Source organism: Dermacentor albipictus, chromosome 7, assembly GCF_038994185.2.
Source record: "Dermacentor albipictus isolate Rhodes 1998 colony chromosome 7, USDA_Dalb.pri_finalv2, whole genome shotgun sequence".
Classification (NCBI taxonomy): domain Eukaryota; kingdom Metazoa; phylum Arthropoda; class Arachnida; order Ixodida; family Ixodidae; genus Dermacentor; species Dermacentor albipictus.
The window spans coordinates 58143418-58164961 of record NC_091827.1 but is presented as its reverse complement, the minus strand read 5'-3'; the positions used below and the strand labels follow the sequence as shown (position 1 = coordinate 58164961).

At 48.3% G+C, this 21544-nt stretch overlaps 3 protein-coding genes across 3 annotated transcripts in view; 2 read left to right on the top strand and 1 right to left on the bottom strand.

Annotated features, from left to right (window-relative positions):
- Positions 1 to 208: 208 nt before the first annotated feature.
- Positions 209 to 2383, bottom strand: LOC135912643 (uncharacterized). Its single transcript, XM_070521976.1, has 2 exons — positions 1673 to 2383; positions 209 to 262 (listed from the first exon to the last, which is right to left on the bottom strand). Exons 1-2 carry the CDS (start codon positions 2381 to 2383, stop codon positions 209 to 211), a joined length of 765 nt encoding a protein of 254 aa, XP_070378077.1.
- A 1286-nt stretch (positions 2384 to 3669) lies between these two features.
- LOC135912660 (uncharacterized) lies at positions 3670 to 12096 on the top strand. Its single transcript, XM_065445148.2, has 5 exons — positions 3670 to 3828; positions 5882 to 6014; positions 6744 to 6889; positions 8864 to 8996; positions 11566 to 12096. The coding sequence occupies exons 1-5, from the start codon at positions 3780 to 3782 to the stop codon at positions 11810 to 11812; spliced, it is 708 nt and encodes a 235-aa protein (XP_065301220.1). The 5' UTR covers positions 3670 to 3779; the 3' UTR covers positions 11813 to 12096.
- Positions 12097 to 13548: 1452 nt separating this feature from the next.
- Positions 13549 to 21544, top strand: part of LOC135912658 (uncharacterized) — a 29240-nt gene continuing 21244 nt past the window's right edge. Inside the window, exon 1 of the mRNA XM_065445147.2 lies at positions 13549 to 13928. Within this exon, the coding sequence (XP_065301219.2) occupies positions 13871 to 13928 (58 nt within the window). The 5' untranslated portion in view covers positions 13549 to 13870. The remainder of the gene's footprint in view (positions 13929 to 21544) is intronic.

Here is a 21544-nt window from a genome sequence, read left to right as displayed (position 1 = left end):
GGCAGTGTCGTTGTCTTGATAGGTGCCACACGTGCTTTTGCGATCAACAACTCGGGTCTCGCTGAGCAGCTCGGTACGATGTACAGCGACGCGCCGTGTGGCGAAGGGCTTGCGTCGCAAAATACGTGAGCCTGTAGCACTCGGGGCGATTTGGTTCTGCTGACAAGATAAGGTGGTATGGAAATATTCTGCAAGAGTGGTAGTTGGCTCACCCATTCATGCCATTCTTCTTGCAGATCCTGAGCTGGCTGCTCATCCCAGCCTGTTCCACGTGTCCACAATTTCTGGAAGAATATCTTGATGGCAATGGTGAACGGCGCAACAAATCCCATTGGGTGGAATATCCGTGAAGCAGCTTGAAGAATGAACCGCTTGGTATCACCTTTTTCTTTCATTATTTGAGAAGGCTCCTCAAAGAAAAAGTGAAAGTATCTGTGCACGTATTCCATGTAGTTCCAAGTAGCTTCAGACTCGTCTCGTGGAGGACAGCCAGTTCTTTGCCTGCCGACTGTTCCTCATGCTCCAATGCGTTAATCAGACCACCTGAATTGGTCGTCCATTTCCTTAGCGTCATTCCTGCCTCCTGCATAATCTCTTCGGCTTCGCTGCAGATTTGAAGGTCTTCTTCATCTGACTTTGCTCCAACCACTAAATCATCTACGTAGAATGACTGTCTGAGAAGGTGATCAGCGATATCCTTTCCAGACCTCTGAATTCCCCCGACGAACGGTGAGCTGGTTGTACTTGCCTCGATATCTTGGCATATGTGTGGAATTTCTATCGCTTGCAAGGCAACTTCCATATCTGAGAACTGGCTCCGAAGACGGAGCTGCACAACACGCCGCTTCTGCGCTGCTCGATTCGACTTGCTTGCAAACGTACTGAGCCCAGTGATGGTAGAGCTCACACACTGCAACTTCAGCTTTCGTGATAGCCGTTCTGTGACGAATGTGCGCTGACTGCCTCCGTCTATGACACCTCTGATATATCGACAGGAGACTGTTACTGCCCAAGTTCGGAACGTCGGCAGGAGGACGCTCTTCGATGAATCCTCGATGGTACGCGGATCTTTCCATAAAGATGCGCACACAATCGTGTTTGTGCTTGGATTCCTTGTTGGTATTCTGGCAGTTGTTCTGCCGTTTTCCCGTGTCTTCTGACTTTCTTTTTGCGGATCACACACACTCGTCGCATGACGTCCTTGGCAGGTAGAGCAGGCAACCTTGCGTCTACAATCACACGCCCTGTGACCTTTAGTCGTGCATCGAAAGCACCTCATGTCTCCTGATAAAATTTGCTTCTTTTGCGATAGTGGAAGATCAAGTGCACAGTCTTCCGTGGAATGTTGACTCGACTTACAAAACACACAGTTCTCAGGTACTTTCGTAGTGTTGTTGTGGAGAACTGAAGACGTGGGTTTCCAGTCACGAAAATGGCGATATTTGTTTGGCGCATTCTCCCTTCCTGGATTCGCAAACTGGCTTTTCTTTAAGCTCTCCAACTCGATGGACAGGAAACTTAATAGGCGTTCCAGCTCCATGATAGACGCTGCATTACTGCTATAATTTGTCGCCTGAATGGCGAAAGGCCGATGGTACTGCACCACTATATCGTGTGGTAAAGCCCGAAGTAACAGGTTGCTCAACATTGTGGAAAAGGACATCTTGCTCACCCCCAAGGTCTCTAGTCCGCCGATGTTGATGACTATCTGGCCGTACAGCTTGCGAAGAGCTCTCGGGTCACTTGAACGGACCGAAGGCAAAGTACGAAGCCTGGAGAAGTACTCCTGTTCGAGTCTCGTTCTATCGCCGAAGCGTTTCTTCAGTATATCGATGGCGTCCTTGTAGCAAGCTTCTGTTGTAGGCAGTCCCACAATAGCTGAGGCTGCGTCGCCTCTTAGGAAGAACCTCAGGCAGTTAAACCTGTCCGTCGCTGTGAGGCTTCCGTTGCGGTGAATCATCTGGTCGATTTGTTCCCAGAAGTCGTTCCATCGACATAAATCACCAGCAAATGGGGCGGTGGTAAGCTTGGGCAGCGTGGCTCCAGAGACTCCCGCTGTACTGACTGTCGAAGTCCGAAGCTCCAGTGTTGATGACGTGACAACACGGTCTCGCTTGCTAAGTAGCTCACTCATGACGCTGGTAGCGTTGTCCTCGTATTCCACAACGGTGTTGTATTCTTGCTCAAACTCTTCATCAACTATGTGGCTCTCTAGGTGCTCGTTGATATTGTTCAGCTCATCGTTATTCACCTTGAGACGTCCGTAAATAGTGTTAAGCTGATCTACGGTGGCTGTTTCATCGCTGAGAAGAGCTCTTGCCTCGCTGATAAGCCTGGCGTTCAGAGATCGTCTCGACGTCTGCTTCGACCGCAGCCTCTCCATGATGGTCAGTTCACTCGGAGCCTTCAGTGGTCTCCGGTAGTAGATCCCGGGTCTTCGGCATCAAATGTTTAAGATGACGTACGGTTTACTGACAAGAAGCGGGGTTCAAAGCGTTAGACCTTCTTTTACTCTTTGCCGTTCAGGTAGCCCCTGGTTGCACGTGCTCGTGAGCACGGGCTCCCTCCAGGAAGGAGGCGCTTCTTCTTCAATCCGAGACTGCGCTGAGATTATTTCAACAGGGGTATAAGGTTAAACAATGCTTCCCGTTAAAGAAAGTCCCCAGCCTGAAAAATAAGAACAACCGAAATTCAACTTTGTCCTTGTATCTTTTGTTCTTCAAATATGTTTTCCTCATCTAGTCGGAACCCATACTTTGTATATACTTTTATCTTTGCCAGGCGTTTGTGATAGCAATACGCAGCCATGTTTGCACAATCTCTTGCCTTCTCACTGCTCGCGAGGAGGCTAATTCCACATTGACTGCTTCCATTCAGGTATTTAATTCAATCGCACGCGCTCGCTTTGGCAATGAGCTTATTGTTGATTCATATTTACGCATTAACAAAGTGTACGGAAGGCGGTGAATTCAAGGCTTTGCGGCTAATTCTTAGTTCATCTAGAGCCGGTTCTTTATCTGATTTTCCGCGTTATCAGAATGCTATTAATGCTAGAAAACACGCGAGAACAGGCGTTTGTCTGCTTTTAGCTAAGGTATTATCGTTCCGCGCCTACACTCTATGACAGATGCTTACTCCTTTGGCACGACTCTCTGCGAAAACGCGATCTCTCTAGCTGAACCCAGGAATTGCGGTTTAGAGTCCAGCAATTGCGAAGTTCAGTTAATGACGTTAGGAGACAGAAAGTGAGTAAGCGAATTATTCTTTGCACCTTGAATAAAGATACGTTACCCTTCTTTCGACCTTGTCCTTTTTCTATTGGCGGCGTTAGATTGACTTTTTCTTTCTGCGCAGCAAGGCCTGCTCAGGTGCAAGCAGTAAAGGTTAGCCAATGCAGGTAGCAGAAACGAATATCGATAAATATCGCATAAACGAACATCCTTGCGTGGGGATCGCTCCGATAAACAGATATGGGTCACGAAAGAGCCAATTCCGGCAGCCGCTTGCCTTGGTCGTCGAGATTCGTGGTTTCTGTCCTTGCTCACCGAGAGATGAGATTTCAGAGTGCGACAAAAAAACCGCAGGCAGTCGAGGGCCAACCCGCCTCCGTTACTTCATCCAAGGCAACTATTATCCAATCCTGTGCCAGGGTTTGCTGGCGGAGGTCTCCTTGAAAAGATCGGCGAGTTCTTAGGCTGACCTGCCAAGAACCACAGTTGTTCGTGTGACTCAAACACCTGCGGACGAGCGGAACGCAGGAGTTACAGAGAGTCACAAACATGAAGTCGGCACTCTTCTGTTTACTTGGGATTGCGCTGGTGGGAACTGGTAAGTGGAAGATGTTCGGCGAGCGCGCGTTAAAAAATTGCAAAACCTTTCTTTAGTAGGGAGACGGTTGTCATGCCGGTTTTCCAGCGCAGTTTCTTGCGTCGTCATAAGCTGTTCTCCTAGTAACTTCCCTGTAATAGGTGATGATCTCAAGTGTTTCTTAAAACCAAAGTTAAAACTTAAAGGTCAAGGAAAACATGGCACTTCAGTCGCTATCAAACTTCGAACGTTCACTTTGAAAAATTGAAGTTCTGGCTAAATGCGCCAAAAGACGTGATTTTTCTCTTTCATAGTTGCTACTGTAGTTGTATGAAAGTTTTACTGGACATATAGCAAGTGCAAAGCGAGTACAAAGGAGAAGACATGGGTAATACTTGTTGGGGGGGCTAGTTGGTGCATGTTTCCAGAAGTGGGTTATAGCACCGAAGAAACACAACACACAGCAAGCGAGACGGGACCGGCGCATCCCGTCTCGCTTGCTGTCTGTTGTGTTTTTCCGGCGCTATCCCCCTCTTCTGGAAAGAGAAGGCATGGACCTCTAGGTTTAGCAAACTAAGCCATACTCGGGCCAGGTACGATGCACTTGTGGCATTCTCCTCCGCGGTCACAATGACCATTACAGAATATGTACCATTGAACCGGTCACTTTTCTCCAGGGCTACATTTCAGTGAAACGATAGTCCATCTAAAAGATGTGTATATTGATCGTTACTTTCGACTGTACTGGTAGGCATTTTTGGTGACGTGGTGGCCTTTTAGTGTAAGGCATGCATTCATGAAAGAGAAAAGAGATGAAAAGGCAGGGAGGTTCATCAGAGTAACTGCCCAGTTGGCTAAGTTGTACTGGGGAAAGCGTAGAAAGGATGAAGAAAACAGAAAACGCACGAAGAAAATCTGTCCGACCAAACGTGAGGAAGGTTACTGACAACGAATGGAATTTTTCATTCAATCTCGATGATTAAAAAAAAAACACGCACTAGTACTGTTTTTAGAACAGCTCGGGCTGACGTCGGCTGTGACCAGATTCCAAGCATTTTGTTTTGTCGTAAGGGGACGGCTGTAACGTTTCTTGAGCGTGGTTCAGTGCGCTTTTCGTCGTGATCTGAAACGAAGACACTCACACATACTGTGGGATTCACGGAAAATCGTTTTTCGCTTTCGGAAAAACGAGCAAGGCACCATTATGGCATTGAAGTAGTAAAAACGCTAGCAGCAGCAATGTCTCGGGAGCTAGATGGTTTCAGCGGGTGCTTCGATGTGCCAGGGAACAAAAAAAAGTGTCGAGGTGAAATAAGTCCAGTGAAATAGCAGCAACTAATCTACACTGCGTCTGTAGTGGCCCGAAAATAGTTTAGATTTTTTTTTCGTGCAGAAAAACCTTCCAAATAATCGCCTTTGCTGTCTGGAGCCTGTCTGCTTCAGCCTGGGTTACCTTTCTCAGCCTTTGTATTACTATCACTCGGGCAATTAAGTACCACAAAAACTCAACTTTATTATTAGTTTTTAACACACTGTAATGATCCGACGTACGTCTACTTCGACGTCCTGCGAGCCATTATAGTAAGGAAGACGTCTAAAAACACTTAAGACATGAGAAATACAAAAATCCCCAGCAAGTCGTCGTCATTACCATTACCATTATCATAATCATCATAACTTAACGACTTTTTGCTAAATGGGAGTACTTTGGATCACGACCTGGCGACATTGTTAAGACATTAGCAACAGTTGTCATAACGGATAATCCACCGATTCACTCAACCATGATAACGGTGCGATTATCGGGCGGTTCAAATCTGACACACCGACGCCGGGTGACAATTCGCCAAAAAAAAAAGGCATTCAGCACTGGAGTGAAATCGAAAACACTCCAAATGAAAAAAAGAATGCCGGAATGCCAGAAATATTTGAAAGAACACACTTAAAGCACATCCAAAATGAGTTCCATGTAAGGCCCCGCTTAACTGTCGCAAGTTGAGAGAAACTACATGCGTAGAGCAACATTGATAACATTCTGTGAACATATTCCATCGTTTCTACTCTCGTTTGCTAGCCGTGGCGCAGGTCGTGAGCTTGGGCAAAGGATGTAGCGATGCGGATGCCGAGAAGTGCAACCTCGAGTTCCTCACGTTCGGCTTCAGCTCCAAGCTGCCAGACACCGCCTCCAAGATGGCTGACTACTGCAAGTGAGTGACGTCATCGCAACTCGAGGCTGATCTGTGTGTTAAGGTTCCGAGTGTTGTTCGAAGGGGAAGGAGGGAGTAAAGGAAAAAAAAAGTTAAGTAAAGCTACAGACTGTCAGATTGGGCTGTCAAAGTACTGAATCAACAGGCCTGTCTTAGCGAGGAACACAGATGCTTGGTTAGCCAGGATGAAAGGAGAAGAAAAAAAACACACAGAAAAAGAAACCCGGGTGGCAAGGTAACCTGGTGCTAGATTTATAGACATTGCGAAAGGGTCAATATACATGGACGTTCGATCTGTACCTCACTCTTACACTGACGGATTAGCGAAATTGATAACATTCTAGATTTTCAATATTTTACTCAGAAATGTATCCTACCTTCGTTTCTCTCGGAACAAATAAACGAAAGATTGACCGATAAGAACGTTGTTGGCGCTACAGCATGCTACTTCAACAGGTGAAATGGTTTGGTCTTTTTGATTAAGTTTGCACAAAGTATTCCTATCGTTACAAAAGAAAAAAAATATACGCGAGCATTAATCGACGATCCCAGCTAGCGCGGCAGCGCCGAAACGTGACTTGATCTTTATCCGCTAAGGGATTATCCTCGCCCTGCCTGGGCGCGGTAATGTGTTCGTAGATACCCCGTGTATAAGCCGTTAAACGAGCAACGTGCGCGTATAAGACGTTGTAATCCACCGCATGCCGCCGCCTATTCCGCTGTATGCAGGAAGCGAGTCAAGGCGCTGCAGTGCGCTCTGAACTTCACCGACCGGTGCCTGATCGGCTTCTACCGAGGCACAGCCTTCACCGCCATCAACACCATGCGGGAGGAGAACGACCGCCGGTGCAACACCACCCACGTGGAGCACGCAGGTACGCCTGGAACGCGATCGCGTTAATCTTAAATTATGAGTTTTCACGTGCCAAAACCACGATCTGATTTTATGGGGCACGCCGTAGTCAAGTCAAGTCAAGTTTATTTACAACATGTACAAAGTACAGTGTTGGAGGCCACCCTGGCAAGAAAGCTGTAAACATACAGCGTGACGAGGCCAGGGGGCCACGACCAGGCAACATCGGCATCACACACATCCGCTGTACAAACAATAAGCTTTCGTAAGCAGCTTCATTAATACAACACGTGGTATAAATCCACTTCCCTGGGTATGAATAGATCTTCGTACATGCATAATCAGTACGAGCGCAGTGAAATTCGGCTGAATAACATTAGCGCCAGGGGAATATGTACTGTTACACTTTAAAAAATCAACATTATTAAAAGCAATAATAAAATGGAAGTTAAGCAACTGTAAAGAATGTGCACGTGCAACTTACAAGGAATGAAATGAATGAAGTGGGGGGACGGCGGAATAATTTGGACCACGTGGGGTTCTCTGACGTGCACCTATACTTAAGTACGCGGGTGTCTTTGAAATGATGTCTATGAAACGCGCGAGTTGGCGGGTTGATACGTAGATCTGGGGCGAAAACGCGCAAAGTATACGCACCCACACCCATTTCTCTCCCTTCTTTCTCTTTTTTCATCCCTTTATCCCTTCTCCCCGAGTGAAGGTTAGCAAATCGGACCTGACCGTCTGTTTAACCTCCCCGCCTTTCATTTTTCTACCTCTGTTCAGATGGCCAGTCCTTCACTAGCCCGTTCTCTAAGGTTTGCCGTCAATACCGAAAAAAGAAAACGAAGACAGTAATCAATCGCACATTGCCCAATTTTCACTTTGTACCGTGCAGTTCACACTTCGCAGTGAGGCTATAGTGTCTGAAGAGCATTAGATTCATGAGATATTTCGAAACAAATAGTACACGCGACTTCTATGTACGGGAAACTTTCTTCTGGTTCGTGCCACTGCTCTAACCACTCAATACGCGCAAACAAAAACTAAGCGATAATTGTGGAGCAAGCTCTAGGATAAAGAACACGCCTGCACCCCCGCTATGCAGTACACACAGTTGAGGACCACATGTTCACACACACTCATCGAAACCTGAAATGCTGCTTGCTCTTGCGAGAAGGTTTTCTTCTTTCTTTCTTTTCTTTTGCTTCAAGACGGCAGATTGTGGATGCGTGTGTGTAGCAAATCGTCTTCGCCGACAAGGATGTGTGGCCAAGCCCTTTGTGGCCCACTTGCGGAGAGCGCAGAGAAATGCTTGAGTACTTGCTATTCGAATGCATAACTTACCACAGTTGTCGCTGTGTGCCGCTGAGAAAGTTCCAGCAAGTGATTCGAGCTGGAACTGCGCTTAATGATTTCTTTGTTCCCAAAGGTTGCGATCTCTGTTCCCAAAGGTTGCGATCGTTGATCAACTCGAGTTGATCAACGATCAACTCGAGGTGAGGGTCCCAAAGCTACGCTGGAATTCATGTCACCCACGTGACTATCGACTCTCGTCTGTAATGCTCGTACTCTGAGTTTCATGTGATGTGTTGTGGTATGCTCCCCCCCCCCCCCCCTTTCTCTCCTTTTATTTCGTTGTTTAGCTTCTTCCTATCTTTCTGTTTTTTTCTTTCTCTGTCCTTTTGAAGCGAGTGTGCATGGTGTAGTTTTTATTTATTTATTTATTTATTTATTTACATATACTTTGTTGCACATACATTAGGAGACAACTGTTAACCCGCTTCTCTCGCTGTCGTGGTGTTATTAGGCCTTGTCAGGAAGCCGACAGTCTCCTTTTGCCTCTCTTCGTCGGCATTTCCTGATATGTCCGCACAAATCTGAAATGAAAAATGACAAGCGATGTGTGTTTACACACGATCATTAACAATGATTGCGACTGTAGCCTTGTCAGCAGTGTGCGTCAAACTTGAGACGCTGGAACGTGTTCCCGCAGGCTTCCTCCAGCACGCCAAGTGCCTGAACAAGGCTGGTGACTCCATCCACAAGTGCATCGTGAACTTCAAGAAGGAGTTATTCACCACCGCCAGGAATGCCGAGACGAAGAACCGCATCCGCTACGGCTGCTGGTAAGGTTAATTTATTTGTCGCTATTACGGGGCCTGTAGACAGTGGCTCTGGGAAAGCAAGAACGTCTCAGTGCAAAATCGTTCCCACTCGTCTCGAAGGTGTTACTTTACGACAAGCCATACTTCTTTTTAAGTGTTATTCTTTTTGATTTACTGAGCAAATACCCTATGCGATGCATTTAAAGTACATCAATGCGTTTAAAGTACATCATCTTTATTTTATGGCAAGTAAACGTGAGCAACAGTCGTCGCTGCTCCACGATATGATCTCGCACACTTGTTTACACAAGAACACACAAACCAACACCAAAACACAAACACACGCACCAACACGTGCACCAACACACACACACACACCAACACATGTTTTCCTTTTTCTTATACGTTAAAGAATTCTCGCATTTCATTGTACCCTTCGGTACTCAAGCCAAAACGACTTCGGCGTTCTTGCCAATGGCGTATGCGCACGAACGCGTTGTCGCACGTGGTTCGAAGTGGCAACACGTGACGGCATCAATGATTTGTCGTCCCTGTGTTTCGGTGATATAGAAATTACCATTCCACTTATTCTTGCCGTGTAGATACGATCACTGCCGCAACGTCGCAAAGACATCTGTCCTCACGGTAGACTGAGCGCCCGACCGTTGGGACACGGCCATTAGTGGTCTCTGATCCGGAACGACAGTAACCCGTGCGCCCTCATACCGGTGGCGGTCATGCGGTCAGCAAGTTCATTTGTAACAAGTTTACGTCGTCACTTCCGGCCGACTTATTCGCGACACCGGACGACAGATTGGGCAACTCTGTCAAGAAGCAAGGTGCTCTGCTCGAGGAAGCAATGGACGTAGCCCCGCATTGTTGTGTGGTGCACGTTTCCCGTTACGTCTCGCCTGGTTAGGGCCTAATCAGCACGAAATACCTTTAATTGTAGTTCTGTACAAAAAAGAGAGAGCGTTTGTTATATCATTCAAAAGATAATTTTCGTTTCATTAAAAGGACATCTTACGAGCACGAGTGTGCATAGAAATTGGACTTACCAATACCCCGGTATTTCCACTATTCATGGAAAGCCGTCTCGTTAAGACATAAGTTCGGCTGTAATGACAAAGAAAAGACAAACGCATACCTGCGCGTTAGCCGAGCAGCAGGGATATCTTCTAACCAAGGACTCCCGTTCAGGGACTACATTTCTACGCCAGACGCGGTCCTCTATTGGGAAAAGCGCCTGAAGAAAACTAAATGTAGTTGTGGAACCTCGTAGCTAAAATGCAATGCGCTTCCCTAGGTGCTCTCTCGATTAGGTGTTAGGGCTACTTTCGGAAATTTACACGCAACATGCCGAAGGTGTCATGGTAGTTATTAAAATTCCGCTGCCATAAAGCTTCATAACTTGCTCCTTCGACACTTGCCGACGTGTCTATGCAGGGGCGAACGCCTTCGTCCTAGTATAACTTTTCTTTCTCTTTCTTTTTTAGCACCAAGTAGTTTCGCACAACAGTAGGACGCGTTGCAGCATTATATCCTAGCTTGAATGCAGCGTCACCATGTGCCACCGCGAAACGCTGCTAGGTCTGCTACGTATGCCGCGAAAATGAGTACGCTAAAACGTGCTGATTAAAACTTTCCTGTGTTTCCCGATTCGCCGGCGAGTCCACAATCACTTTGATCGCGCATTCGGTGCAGAAAAACTTGTGAATCTATGAAGTAACACGTAAGTACAATAATCTGCTTTAAAAACTTTAACAGTAGTTTTTAATGACAATGATAGCTTGTCTATACGTAATGACACTTAGCATACTTTTGTTTTCGGGTCTCTTGTATAAGTTTTCTTAATTAATTGGCTGAAGCTTATACACAGAAACTGCTGAACGGGCCCCGAGTAACTTGTTCCTTTTTTCGCGTCTTCCTTTTGTTCATTATTTTGTTCTGATAACTCTTTGTGCGCGTTTGCGAATAGTGCCTGAATAGCCGGAACACTCTCATACCACCTTAGGTTATAATATTTTAATAATGAGGTGATGTATTGTTACTACTACTATGCTACTACTACGCCAAGCGCTCGTCCTTGTGTTGCCCCTATTCTTCGTCCCTGTTTGTTTGCGCACAACAAGTATCAATATGTATTGTTTGTGGTTAAGATGGCGAAACCTTAGTTGCCAACGCTTCCAGTTTCACCAAGATCGATCGATCAATCAATCAATCAATCAATCAATCAATCAATCAATCAATCAATCAATCAATCAATCAATCAATCAATCAATCAATCAATCAATCAATCAATCAATCAATCAATCAATTATCTACTACATCAATGTCAGTCAGGTGAGCAGTCAGTAAGTAAAGTAGGTAAATAAATATGCAGCTATAAGTGAAGTTCAGTGTTTGACGGAAGCCCGTCTGGTCGGGATGAAACATGGTCTACCTTTTCGCCATGTAAGCTATAAGTAAGGAGGTAAGGAATAAGTAAATAAATAGGGAAGTTAAAAATAAATAGACGCAGCAGAGCAAAAGCGCCCTAATCATGCTGCCGTCTCCTTCTCTCCCTCTCTCCAACGCTATGCAAAAACAGCGACTACACCAAGATGTTCCACTGCCGCGAGAAGAACCTACGCGACAAGTGCGGCGACGCGCAGGCGATCCTGTTCGCTCGCAACGCCGGCGAGCACATCCTGGGCAACGCGCTCAAGATCTTCTGCGGCGGCTACACCACGGAGTCCAAGTACTGCAAGGCGCTGCCCAAGCTCCCCAAGCTGCCCTCCAACACCAGGGTCCCCAAGAGCATCATCGTGCTGCTCAAGACGTTCGCCACGCTATAGCCGGTGTACGCACGTGAAGCGCACACTTCATCATCGTCATGCCTTGTCCTCATCTTCACGGACGGGTGACCTCGCACAGAACGGCAAAAAAAAAAAGGAAGCCTTGTTCTCAGTAAACACGTGTCTATAAGTGGGGAGTTCTCTGGGTGCCTCACGCTCCCACCTTAATTACGCACGTACGTCTCACAAACGATTGCGCTGGTTTTCCAATGTCTTTGTTGGAGCTACACGAACCTGAGAAACGCAAGAGATTAGTGATAATAAATGAATGTAACGAGGAGAAACGATTAGTCGTTGGGTGTGGCTAACACACTTTCTTGCGTAAGTCAGCTTTGATAATGAATTATAGTTTGTCAAGCACGTCACTGGCTAGTACACCAGTGAATTGGTCGAACGTCCGACTTTTTAATATTTTTTGCGTTTAGTGGATTCTCGGGATTTGCGAGAACGCCGTGACAAACGTGGCCGTTACGTGGATGATAACGCGCGATTCGTTATTACTATAAATACGGGGTCAACGGGCTGCGCGCTGCAGCTACACGTTCCAGGCCACGCTTCACCGAGACTCAGCTGTCTGTTATATAACGACCTCGTTTTCCCGGTTTTCGCCAACGCATTTGGAAGTAAGCGACGCTGTACGGCCGTCCAGGTTTCCCGCTTACTTCGAGAGTCCTCCGCCGTGGCTGTCTTCCTTTGCACGGCCTCAGGCATTACAGCTAGTTTGGTGGGACGTGGTTAGGATCAGCGAAGGGACGTGAGGAGACGTGCATCTATAGCCTTGGCTTTAATCGCTTGCGCTGGGTTACGTGATGACAACAGACTTTCTTTCTTGACACTCCTTGCCTAATGAGTTACTCGCCGCTGCGATGCGTTCAAGGTGTCCTCGTTGTGTGAAGACGGCTGCGGGTCACGCGTGCGGCTCGTTTGTTTTCCTCTCCAGCACATGAACCGACGTAATCGCAAAGTATTAACTATACCACGACAGCTTGTGCACCTCCTGCCGCAGCTGTTCTTGCTGCTACTACTGCTGCTACTTCTCCTACTGCTGCAGCTACTACTATCTTAGTTAGTACTACTACTACTACTACTACTACTACGACTACTAAGACTGCCGTTGCTTCTTATACTTCTGCTGCTGTTGCTGATACGACTGCCATTACCACTGCGACAGCTGCTGCTGCTGCTACTACTACTACTACTGCTACTACTACTGCTACTACTACTACTACTACTACTACTACTACTACTACTACTACTACTACTTACTGTTCTACAGCTGCTGCTGGGTGGGCTGTTATCGATACTACCCCTACTACGTCTACTTGCTATCGCTACCACTACTATTACAACATTTACAGTTACTATGCTATTGCTACATCTGCTGCCTTAAAGCAACCAACTACTACAGCTACAATGCAGCTGCTACTGCTCTTGAAGAAGAACAACACTACTTCTACTGCTGTTTCCACTGGTTATTGCGGGAATTGTTACTATTACTGACACAGCATTCCCGTTAACCTACGGCTGTTACAGTCGCCACCAACTATAGGAAGAAGCGTCGACAGTAAAGACGGGCTATCGTTCTCTACGGAAACGACAATTGTCATCAATAGCCCTTTTTTTTAAAAGCTGTTTCAACTTCGGACATATGCTATTCCTTCGCTCGAATGCCGGCACAAACGGAGATATAAAACGCCGAGCGGACCCATGTAGGTCCCGTCCTTGCCTTGTCGCCGGTAAGAGAGAGATCGTAAGACAAGAAAGGGCCCGGCGGCTCGAGGAGCTACCGCCGCCGCTTCGTCCCGGAGACTGCTCCGCGCGCGGCGTTGCGCCGTAACGGAGTCAAGGTAACGCTCCCCCCAATCAAGGAAACTATCGCCGGCCTGGCTCGCCGTTGAAAAAGCGCCCGACCACGACGGCAGGTGACGCGGTGCCGCCCCGGCTATAGCTGGTCGTGTGCGTCGTTGTTTATACGGTGGGCTACACGCGCGACGAGTGCACGCCAAGGATTTGTTTCTCCGTAGTTCCGGAGAGCTGGTGAAGCCTGCGACGACGAATATGCGACGCCTGCTAACCCTTCTCGGATGCGCGGCTCTGTGCCCGCTCTTGAGCGCCGGTGAGTGACGTCGACACGCGGTGAAATTTCTTTCTTTCTTTTTAATGCCGCAGCATTATAGGTGCATTTCACCCTCGTTGGAGCTACCGGGTTTGTTGTGACCAAAAAACGCGGGCTGATCCCGAAGCCAGCGAGGTCAGAGTGTCTCAAAGCACTAGTTCTCATGAGGGACGAATGCGAGGGAATGGCCCGTGACGCAGGCGCCAGACCTTTCAAAGAGCCACTTCGGCAGGCGAGAAGCATCCGCGTCATCCTGGCATAACGGTTAGGTTTTATCTCATCATGGGTCGCGCATTTCTTTATGGCATTATAGACGGACTTAACTTACTTTGGGGGTATCTAAGAGAACCCTCGAGGGTGCGTTGAGCCTGCGCGTACAGCTACGCACGAAATCGGAAGTTTGTAAGCGACGCCATGTATGCAAACGTCCCTTCGATAAGTAAGAGTGCGCACAGTCACACCGGTGACGCATGCCAGCTCGTGTAGCCCGGTCGAGACGTTACAATCATCACATTCTCTAATGAGTGACATCGCACACTTGGACATCGCACACTCGCTTAGCTTTTTTTTTCTCTCGTATGCATTGCATGGAGTCAAGTTATATATCGTGACAGCCCCCGTTTCGCAGTTTGCTTGAACTCGTTAAGCGAAACATTGTTGTATATCCCCAGCACCGTTAAAACAAATTCGTGGGTCTTCGCCACCTAGTCCCATGGTCATGCACACAACGCACGGTTGTACTACCTTCGCCGAATCTAGAAACGCTTGCCCCGATGTAAGCAAGGACAAGCGTACACTACGAACACGCAGCGTCTTCTGCAAGATACGTTTACTCCGCTCCCTGTGGGCTTGTGGTCTGGCGCTGCTCAGCGTACGGGGTCTAGGCATCATGACCTCTGGCCCTCAGGGACGGCTATAATGTGAGGACAGTAAAATCCCACCAGTGAGAAAGAGACAAAGAGGAATATAAGGAAAGCAGGGATGTTAACCAGTCAAAGCCAAGAGTTCGGTTGGCTACCTTACGCTGGGGGAAGGGAGAAGGCGGAGAGGTAGGAGGGAGAGATATAGGGTATAGAGACGTGCACGGACACTACTTGAGTCAAAGCCGCTCGTACAAACCGGACGTTCTCAGAAAGCGCAAAAGTACCGTCACTGGCCTCTGAGCAGGGAACTCCACTCAAAGCTAAGCGCGCAATTGATGTGATCCAGTGTATTGTTAACTACATGCGAGTTCAGGATTTTCCGTAAGGGTATAAATGCCGAGAAAATAAGGATGCCAACCGACGTCATTGGGAGATTGGTTCTGCACATAACTTTCAGCTCTCGGCGGCAGTAACCACTCAGGAATAGTCTCAGTGCCGGTACCGAGACCTTGCGGTTTGCTGTAGAACATGTAGGGAGCCAATGCACCAAGCCGAGAAAGAGCGCAGCTTGCAAAGCACCCTGAGCAGTGCAGTTAGGTGGACACGTGTGGCGCGCCTGCACACCTCTACACTAACACAGGCGCCTATAGTTAGAAAGCCATACAGTAGGGATAACAAAATAACTATGAACAATGCCTTATGGAAAATACATTACCTAAGTTGCTAGTATAGACATCAAAGAGGCCTCTATTCTTGCCTATATACTTTCATTCCCACGTAAAGGAAAAATGTCCGGACGCATCTTCTCAATCTAGGTGACGGCCCGCAGAGGAAGCACTTCGAATGACTGCACAGTTTACAGTTACAGAGAATGCGGCAGTTAGGCAGAATTTTGGCATAATCGTTCACCTTGGAAAATAAGCTATCAGAATGAAATCGAGTCATTATTCTTCGTTAATCGTAACTTTCGAAGCAACTTCGCGCTTTATTTCTCACAATGCAGGTAACTGCTTCTACCCGGTGTTATAAAAAGAATGGACGTAAAAATGAAACTTTTCTGCGAAATTCGAACTCAAAGTAGCGGTAATTATTTGCGCGGTTTAAAGTTCTATATAGCAACACTGGGGCTACGATAGGCGCCGCAGTGGAGTGCTGCGGACTGAATTTCCCCACGTGGGGATCTTTAGCGTGCGCCCGAATGTGAGTATACACGAGTGCTATCGCATTTCGCGCCGTCGACATGCGGGCGCTGCGGCCGGGAGTCGAACCCGCGACCTACGCGCTCAGCAGCGCACGTCACAGCCAGGGAGCCACCGCGACGGGTGCATCGCCGGTAAGCGGGGGAAAACAAAACTTTCAATAAAAAAAATTAGCTAATAAAAATTGGCGCTTTCTCCCGATCGTGAGGCGAAGCCTTGAAAGCGTTAGCGAGGCTTAGCATCGCGCTCGACCTCCACCCCGCACAGTGTTCTACACTCTAAACATTCTTACACCCTTAAGGGTGTTTTCTTGTCGCTCTGTAACAGCCTTATCGTTAGGGCCTCACAATAATTTATAGAGGACGACAGCGGAGCTCTAACGAGACGTGCGATGACAAAAGACGTAGTTGAAAACTATGTGATCATTCTGACAGCCTTCAGCGCATATAAATATCCGACAGGAGAGTTTCCTATCTCTCCCTGTGAAATTCTCTTGTCGGATATTTCTGTGAGCCCAAGGCTGTCGTAATGATTACATAGTTTTCAACTACGTCTTTTGTCAGCGCACATCTCGCCAGAGATCCGCTGTTGTCCTCAATAAATATTTTAGGGCTCTGACGGTAAGGGTGCTACCGCGCGACAAAAAACAACCTTAAAACACCCTTAAAGGTGTAAAAGTGTTTAGAGTGTAGAACAATACGCCGAGTCGACACGGCGTGAGTTGCGTCTACGCCGAGTCGACACGGCGTGGACGCAACTCCCGAGACCACTGCTGCTACGCTTCGGGGTACGGCGCCCCGGCAAGGCACCAGGTGTACGCACCACAGCGGCGGCGCGATGGCCAACGCCGGCAACGGCGTGGCCACCGTCGCAATTCGGCGGTGCACGAGGTGAGAGCGACGGAAAGGCGGTTGCCGTTTGTCCGCGCCTCGCGAAGGGATTAGCTAGACGCATCTAAACGCGTGAAGCTATGAACCAACTAGCCCGCCAGAACGCCCTACTGGATGCACAGCTCGACCTTCATCCAGTTGGGACCACTGCATGCACCGGGGTGTGGTATAAAGCACGCAGCTGCTCGGCAGGAACGCTAAACGCGTCGTGCGCACACCGCTCGTGACCAGCCGTGGTGGTGGCGCGTGCAGTGGCGCTGGCGTGGCGCTGCAGAGCCCGAGGTCGCGCGATCAAATACCGCGGCGGCCGCATTTCGACGGGGAGCAGATGCAGAAAAAAAAAAAGAAAAATCCGACCTTGTACCACGCATTGCGTGCACGGTAAGGAGAACCCCGCGGGTGGTCAAAATTATCGCGGAGTCAACCACCACTACACGGGCGTGCATGCCTTATAATCACATCGTGGCTTTGGCGCGTGCAACCATTGAATTTCTTTTAATTGAATTTCTTTTAACGGAAGGTGCAGAACGCTGCACTGGCTCTGCGGCAGGGCCGATTGAGGTGCTTGCGCTAGGCTTAGTCGCTTTTGCAGTCAAATGCACTGCACGTCTCGGGAGACGTTCCCTAATCCTCCACGCGTGAGCCCTGCATGCGGTACGGTCACAGAATGACGGCGCGAACGCGCCCTAGTGTCCCTATAATTGCTGTGTACCTCAATGAAAAACGCTGGTTACTAACATGTCTTGGACATTCACGTCCGAAAAGAACGCCTCAGCGGTGCCACTGCGACACAGTCCATCCGTGTCACGTGTTCATCGTCAAGGTGCTCGGAGGCAAAGCCGGGCGCGGCCCCGGCGTCTGTGGCGGATAACTGCTGCATGCAGAGAGGGCCGGATACGTGGTGTTGTCATTCGCCAAATAACTTGTGTCTCAGGGTGGAACGAGCTGAAGAAAAATAACGAGACAACGGCGCCCGTCACGCTCTAGAAACGAGGCACAATAAACAAAGGTCAATTTCTCCAGCTCTCTTCACGCGGCGAAGGCGGTGAAAGGGAAGTAATGGGGGTCGCGCCCTCGAAAGTGAAAGGGTTGTTAGTGAAAGGGCCAGTTAGTGCGCTTAACTGAGCGAGACGTCATTTCGCTTCCGAGGCCGGTAGGCGCGTGGTTCTGCTTCGTTATTTAGTTTGGTGAGCGCGTTTGCGCGTGTTTTTTGCTGTGTACGCCTGCGTGCGCATGTTCAGCGCTGCTAACCCAACCGCAGAAGTTTATGGAGCACGAGAGTGTGAATATAAAGAAAAAAAACATTTTATTGCCATAGCAATTATATGGACACCGCAGGCAAAGTTTCGTGGTCGTTGCCGTGAGATTTCGCATATATTTAAGCATAAGTACGTAATCTTTTCTCTCGGCTTCGCAACTTAACTTGAAATTAAAGGTACATTAAAGAGAAACAGTACAGCCGTTCAGACTGACGAAGTATTCTTTAAACCACAAAGGTGGGGGGGGGGGGTGCGGAAATACGAGATTTCCTGACGCCATGTCCTTGGAGCCGGAAGCGTAGCCATTTTGGTGTGCCGTCCCCATTTGCTTCTCCAATCAGCTTGCCCGAGGAAATGGGCGCGAACTTTGAACTTGCGTTGCGACGAGCCGCTGGAAGTGTGCGCTGCTGGCCACGCGTCAGAACAAAACCCACAAAACTTCTCTAGCAGTCTGAGGAAAGCAGGCGAGCTCCAGTGTTTTTCTGTGGCTCTGTATAGGAAGACGATGAAGACCCGCACCGTGAGTACGTGTTGCTGGCTGACACTCACGGAGCGAAAACACCGCTTTGAAGCTCACACACCACCCGCAGAGCGCAGCTTGTCTCGCAAACTGAAGGTGCTGCGACAAAGACCAGTCCTGAAAAATCTCCTCTCCCTCTTCGGAGGTCGAAAGTCATAGCGAGAGTTCTATGAACGAGCGCGGTTGCTATGGCAAGGATGATGTTTGGCTCACCAGTTTCAGTGCTCCTTTGCGAAAAACGCCAGGTTATTTCCGCCACACACTCTTCAACTCATCCCGGCTGGCCGGCCTCTCCCACGCTTTCCTTGCTCCATGGTTTAACCACTTCAGTTTTATTGATGTTACTATAAAAGGGTAATTACTAGAAAACGAAATGAAGGTCAAAGTATCGTTTTTTTGTTACTTTCGTGCTATAACCGCAGCGCCCATACGTCAGGGTGACGTCACGGATTTTAAAGCATCTTTTCTCATATCGGTACTTGATGGCTCAGTAAACGTTCATGAAGCTCGCCTAGTTCAAGTCATTGGCTCATTTAGAAGGCGATTTAGACCATCGAAAATGTTAACGATGCCTGAGCGGACTGTGCAGCAGATGCCGTAAAAAATCCGTGACGTCATGGGGGGACCGGCGCGCTAAATTGAAAGCAGCGTCGCCACCAGTTCTGGAGCGCAGCTTTTAGGCGCGTGTTCCTACAGCGCACGTCAGCGTCGGCATCGGCGTAACCGAGCGTACGAGCACAGCGAACGACAGTGGCGTAGCTAGGTCGTCTGGCACCCGGGGCCCATAGGTCTTCTGTGTCACCCCTCACCCACCTCCCCCCCCCCCCCCGGGTGTAGCCGGCGGAAAGAGGGGTGTCTTCAGACGTATATGACACCCCCCTCCCACCACTGGCCCCCTTGCACCCGGGGCCCACGGCCCCCCGGCCCCCCCTGTTGCTACGCAACTGGCGAACGATGCAAGAGCGAATGAGAAGCGCAGCGAGGGATGAAAGACGCAAGGAGGAAAGCGGAGGGGGAAAGCGGAGGAGGAAAGCGGAGGAGGAGGCTGCAGCGGAAACATGAGGCAGAAAGCGCAGGAGGAGGAGGGTATGGCGAAAGCGCGAGACGAAAAGCGTAGTGCGGCTACGATGACTACGAGATAGCGCCAGAGTAGCGCGCGTCGTCTGTTTACCGATTACGCCATCGATACCATGAATGGAAACAAAGGCCTGCATGAGCGAAGGTCCGTCTGCGGCGGCTGCTGTGAATCGCATCCACGCGTCACCCACGCGCTGCCTTCCGCAATCTCCAGATTGGCGCGGCAGTCGCGCCACACTTCGTTGCTTTTGCAATGCGCCGTACGAGATAGGCTGTCCACGCCAGCCAATATATCGCAAAATGAAAACACATATAATGCTGCGCTCAAGTTTCGCAATAGGAAGTGTCGTAATCGTCGGTGAATGTTTTTCGTATTTTTTTGTCTTATTGCACAACAAGACACCTCTCACCGTAGGATTGGTTTTCTTCTTTTTTTTTTGGGGGGGGGGGTGAGGGGCGAGGGAGGGGGTAATGTTGAAGCATTTTCCTAATGCGCTACATAATTTTTCCCGTTAGTGTCCCCTTAAGTGACGTATTGTGGTGGTCGCTTAAATAAATTCTGGGGTTTTACGGTCCAAAATTAGGATCTGATTATGAGCGACGCTGTAGTGGTGTCTCAGGATTAGTATTGACCGCCCCTAGTTCTTTAGCATGCGCGTGAATGCAAGTACTCAAACGTTTTTGCATTTCGCTTGCAATTTTGCGAGTGAGTACCCCGTGTTCTGTATAGCCTCTCTGTGGGATGGAAAGTGCCACTCGCTCTGTTTCGAAGGGGTGCCAGCGCTGCAAGGAGAGGAGGAGTAAATTTTAATGGAGAGAAAGGAGGAGAGGTCACTCTTGGAATTTCCCGTGACCTGCAGCTACCCGTAGAGGTAAACGCCCGCGTAAAAGCATCTACCGGTGTTTCGGAAACCTTGACATGGCTTGGCTCAAGGCTTGACTTGAATGGGACCAGAACAGTTTGACAGAAAAATGACAAATTCCTGAATTCCTGAAATGGCTTCCTGAATTTCAACAATTCAGGAAGCATTAAAGATTGGCTTGATAAAACAACAACAGCAATTCGTTACGGCTAGAGCCGCCACTTGTCGTCTATTTCTCTCTCATCTTCTGCAATCGTTATCTACAATCGTTATCGCGCTGACTTATCACTGTTTCCAGCATAGGGTTACATAAACACGTTCGTGACAACAAATAAAAAATTCCTATGAAATACTGTTCTGCGATGTTTCTCGCGTTACCGCTGCAAAATTGAACGTTCTGAGAACACACATTACGCCTCCGTTGCAATAACTAAAATCGGTACATTAAAATTCATTGTCAGTCCCTTAAAATTCGTACACTTGCAGCCATCGCAATAAAAAGAGGGTTTGCTAAATTCAACGGTAAATTAAGCTTCCTTTCCGCTCCAACCACTCTGAAAATTATTCCGCGGTGCTAACAAATTGAACGCACTTTGACTTTGTGTACACCGAGTGCTCTCTGCGTGGTTCTTTAAAGCATAAATGGTTTTAGCTCCCGTTGTGGGCGAACCTCAAGCGAGCTTGACCCAAAAGCCGGAGTCGTTATCCGGGCAAGTTTGCTGACAAGGAAATTTATTCACCCGTAGGCACGCTTGCAACTGTGGTATGAACGAAAAGTACAATATACGGTACAGCACGTGTAATACATCATACTTGATGTAAACAAAACAGAGCAGCGAATGGAATAATAAGTGGTGTCTGCTTGACACTGGCTTTGCCACAAACAACAACAACAACAACAACAACAACAACAACAACAACAACAACAACAACAACAACAACAAC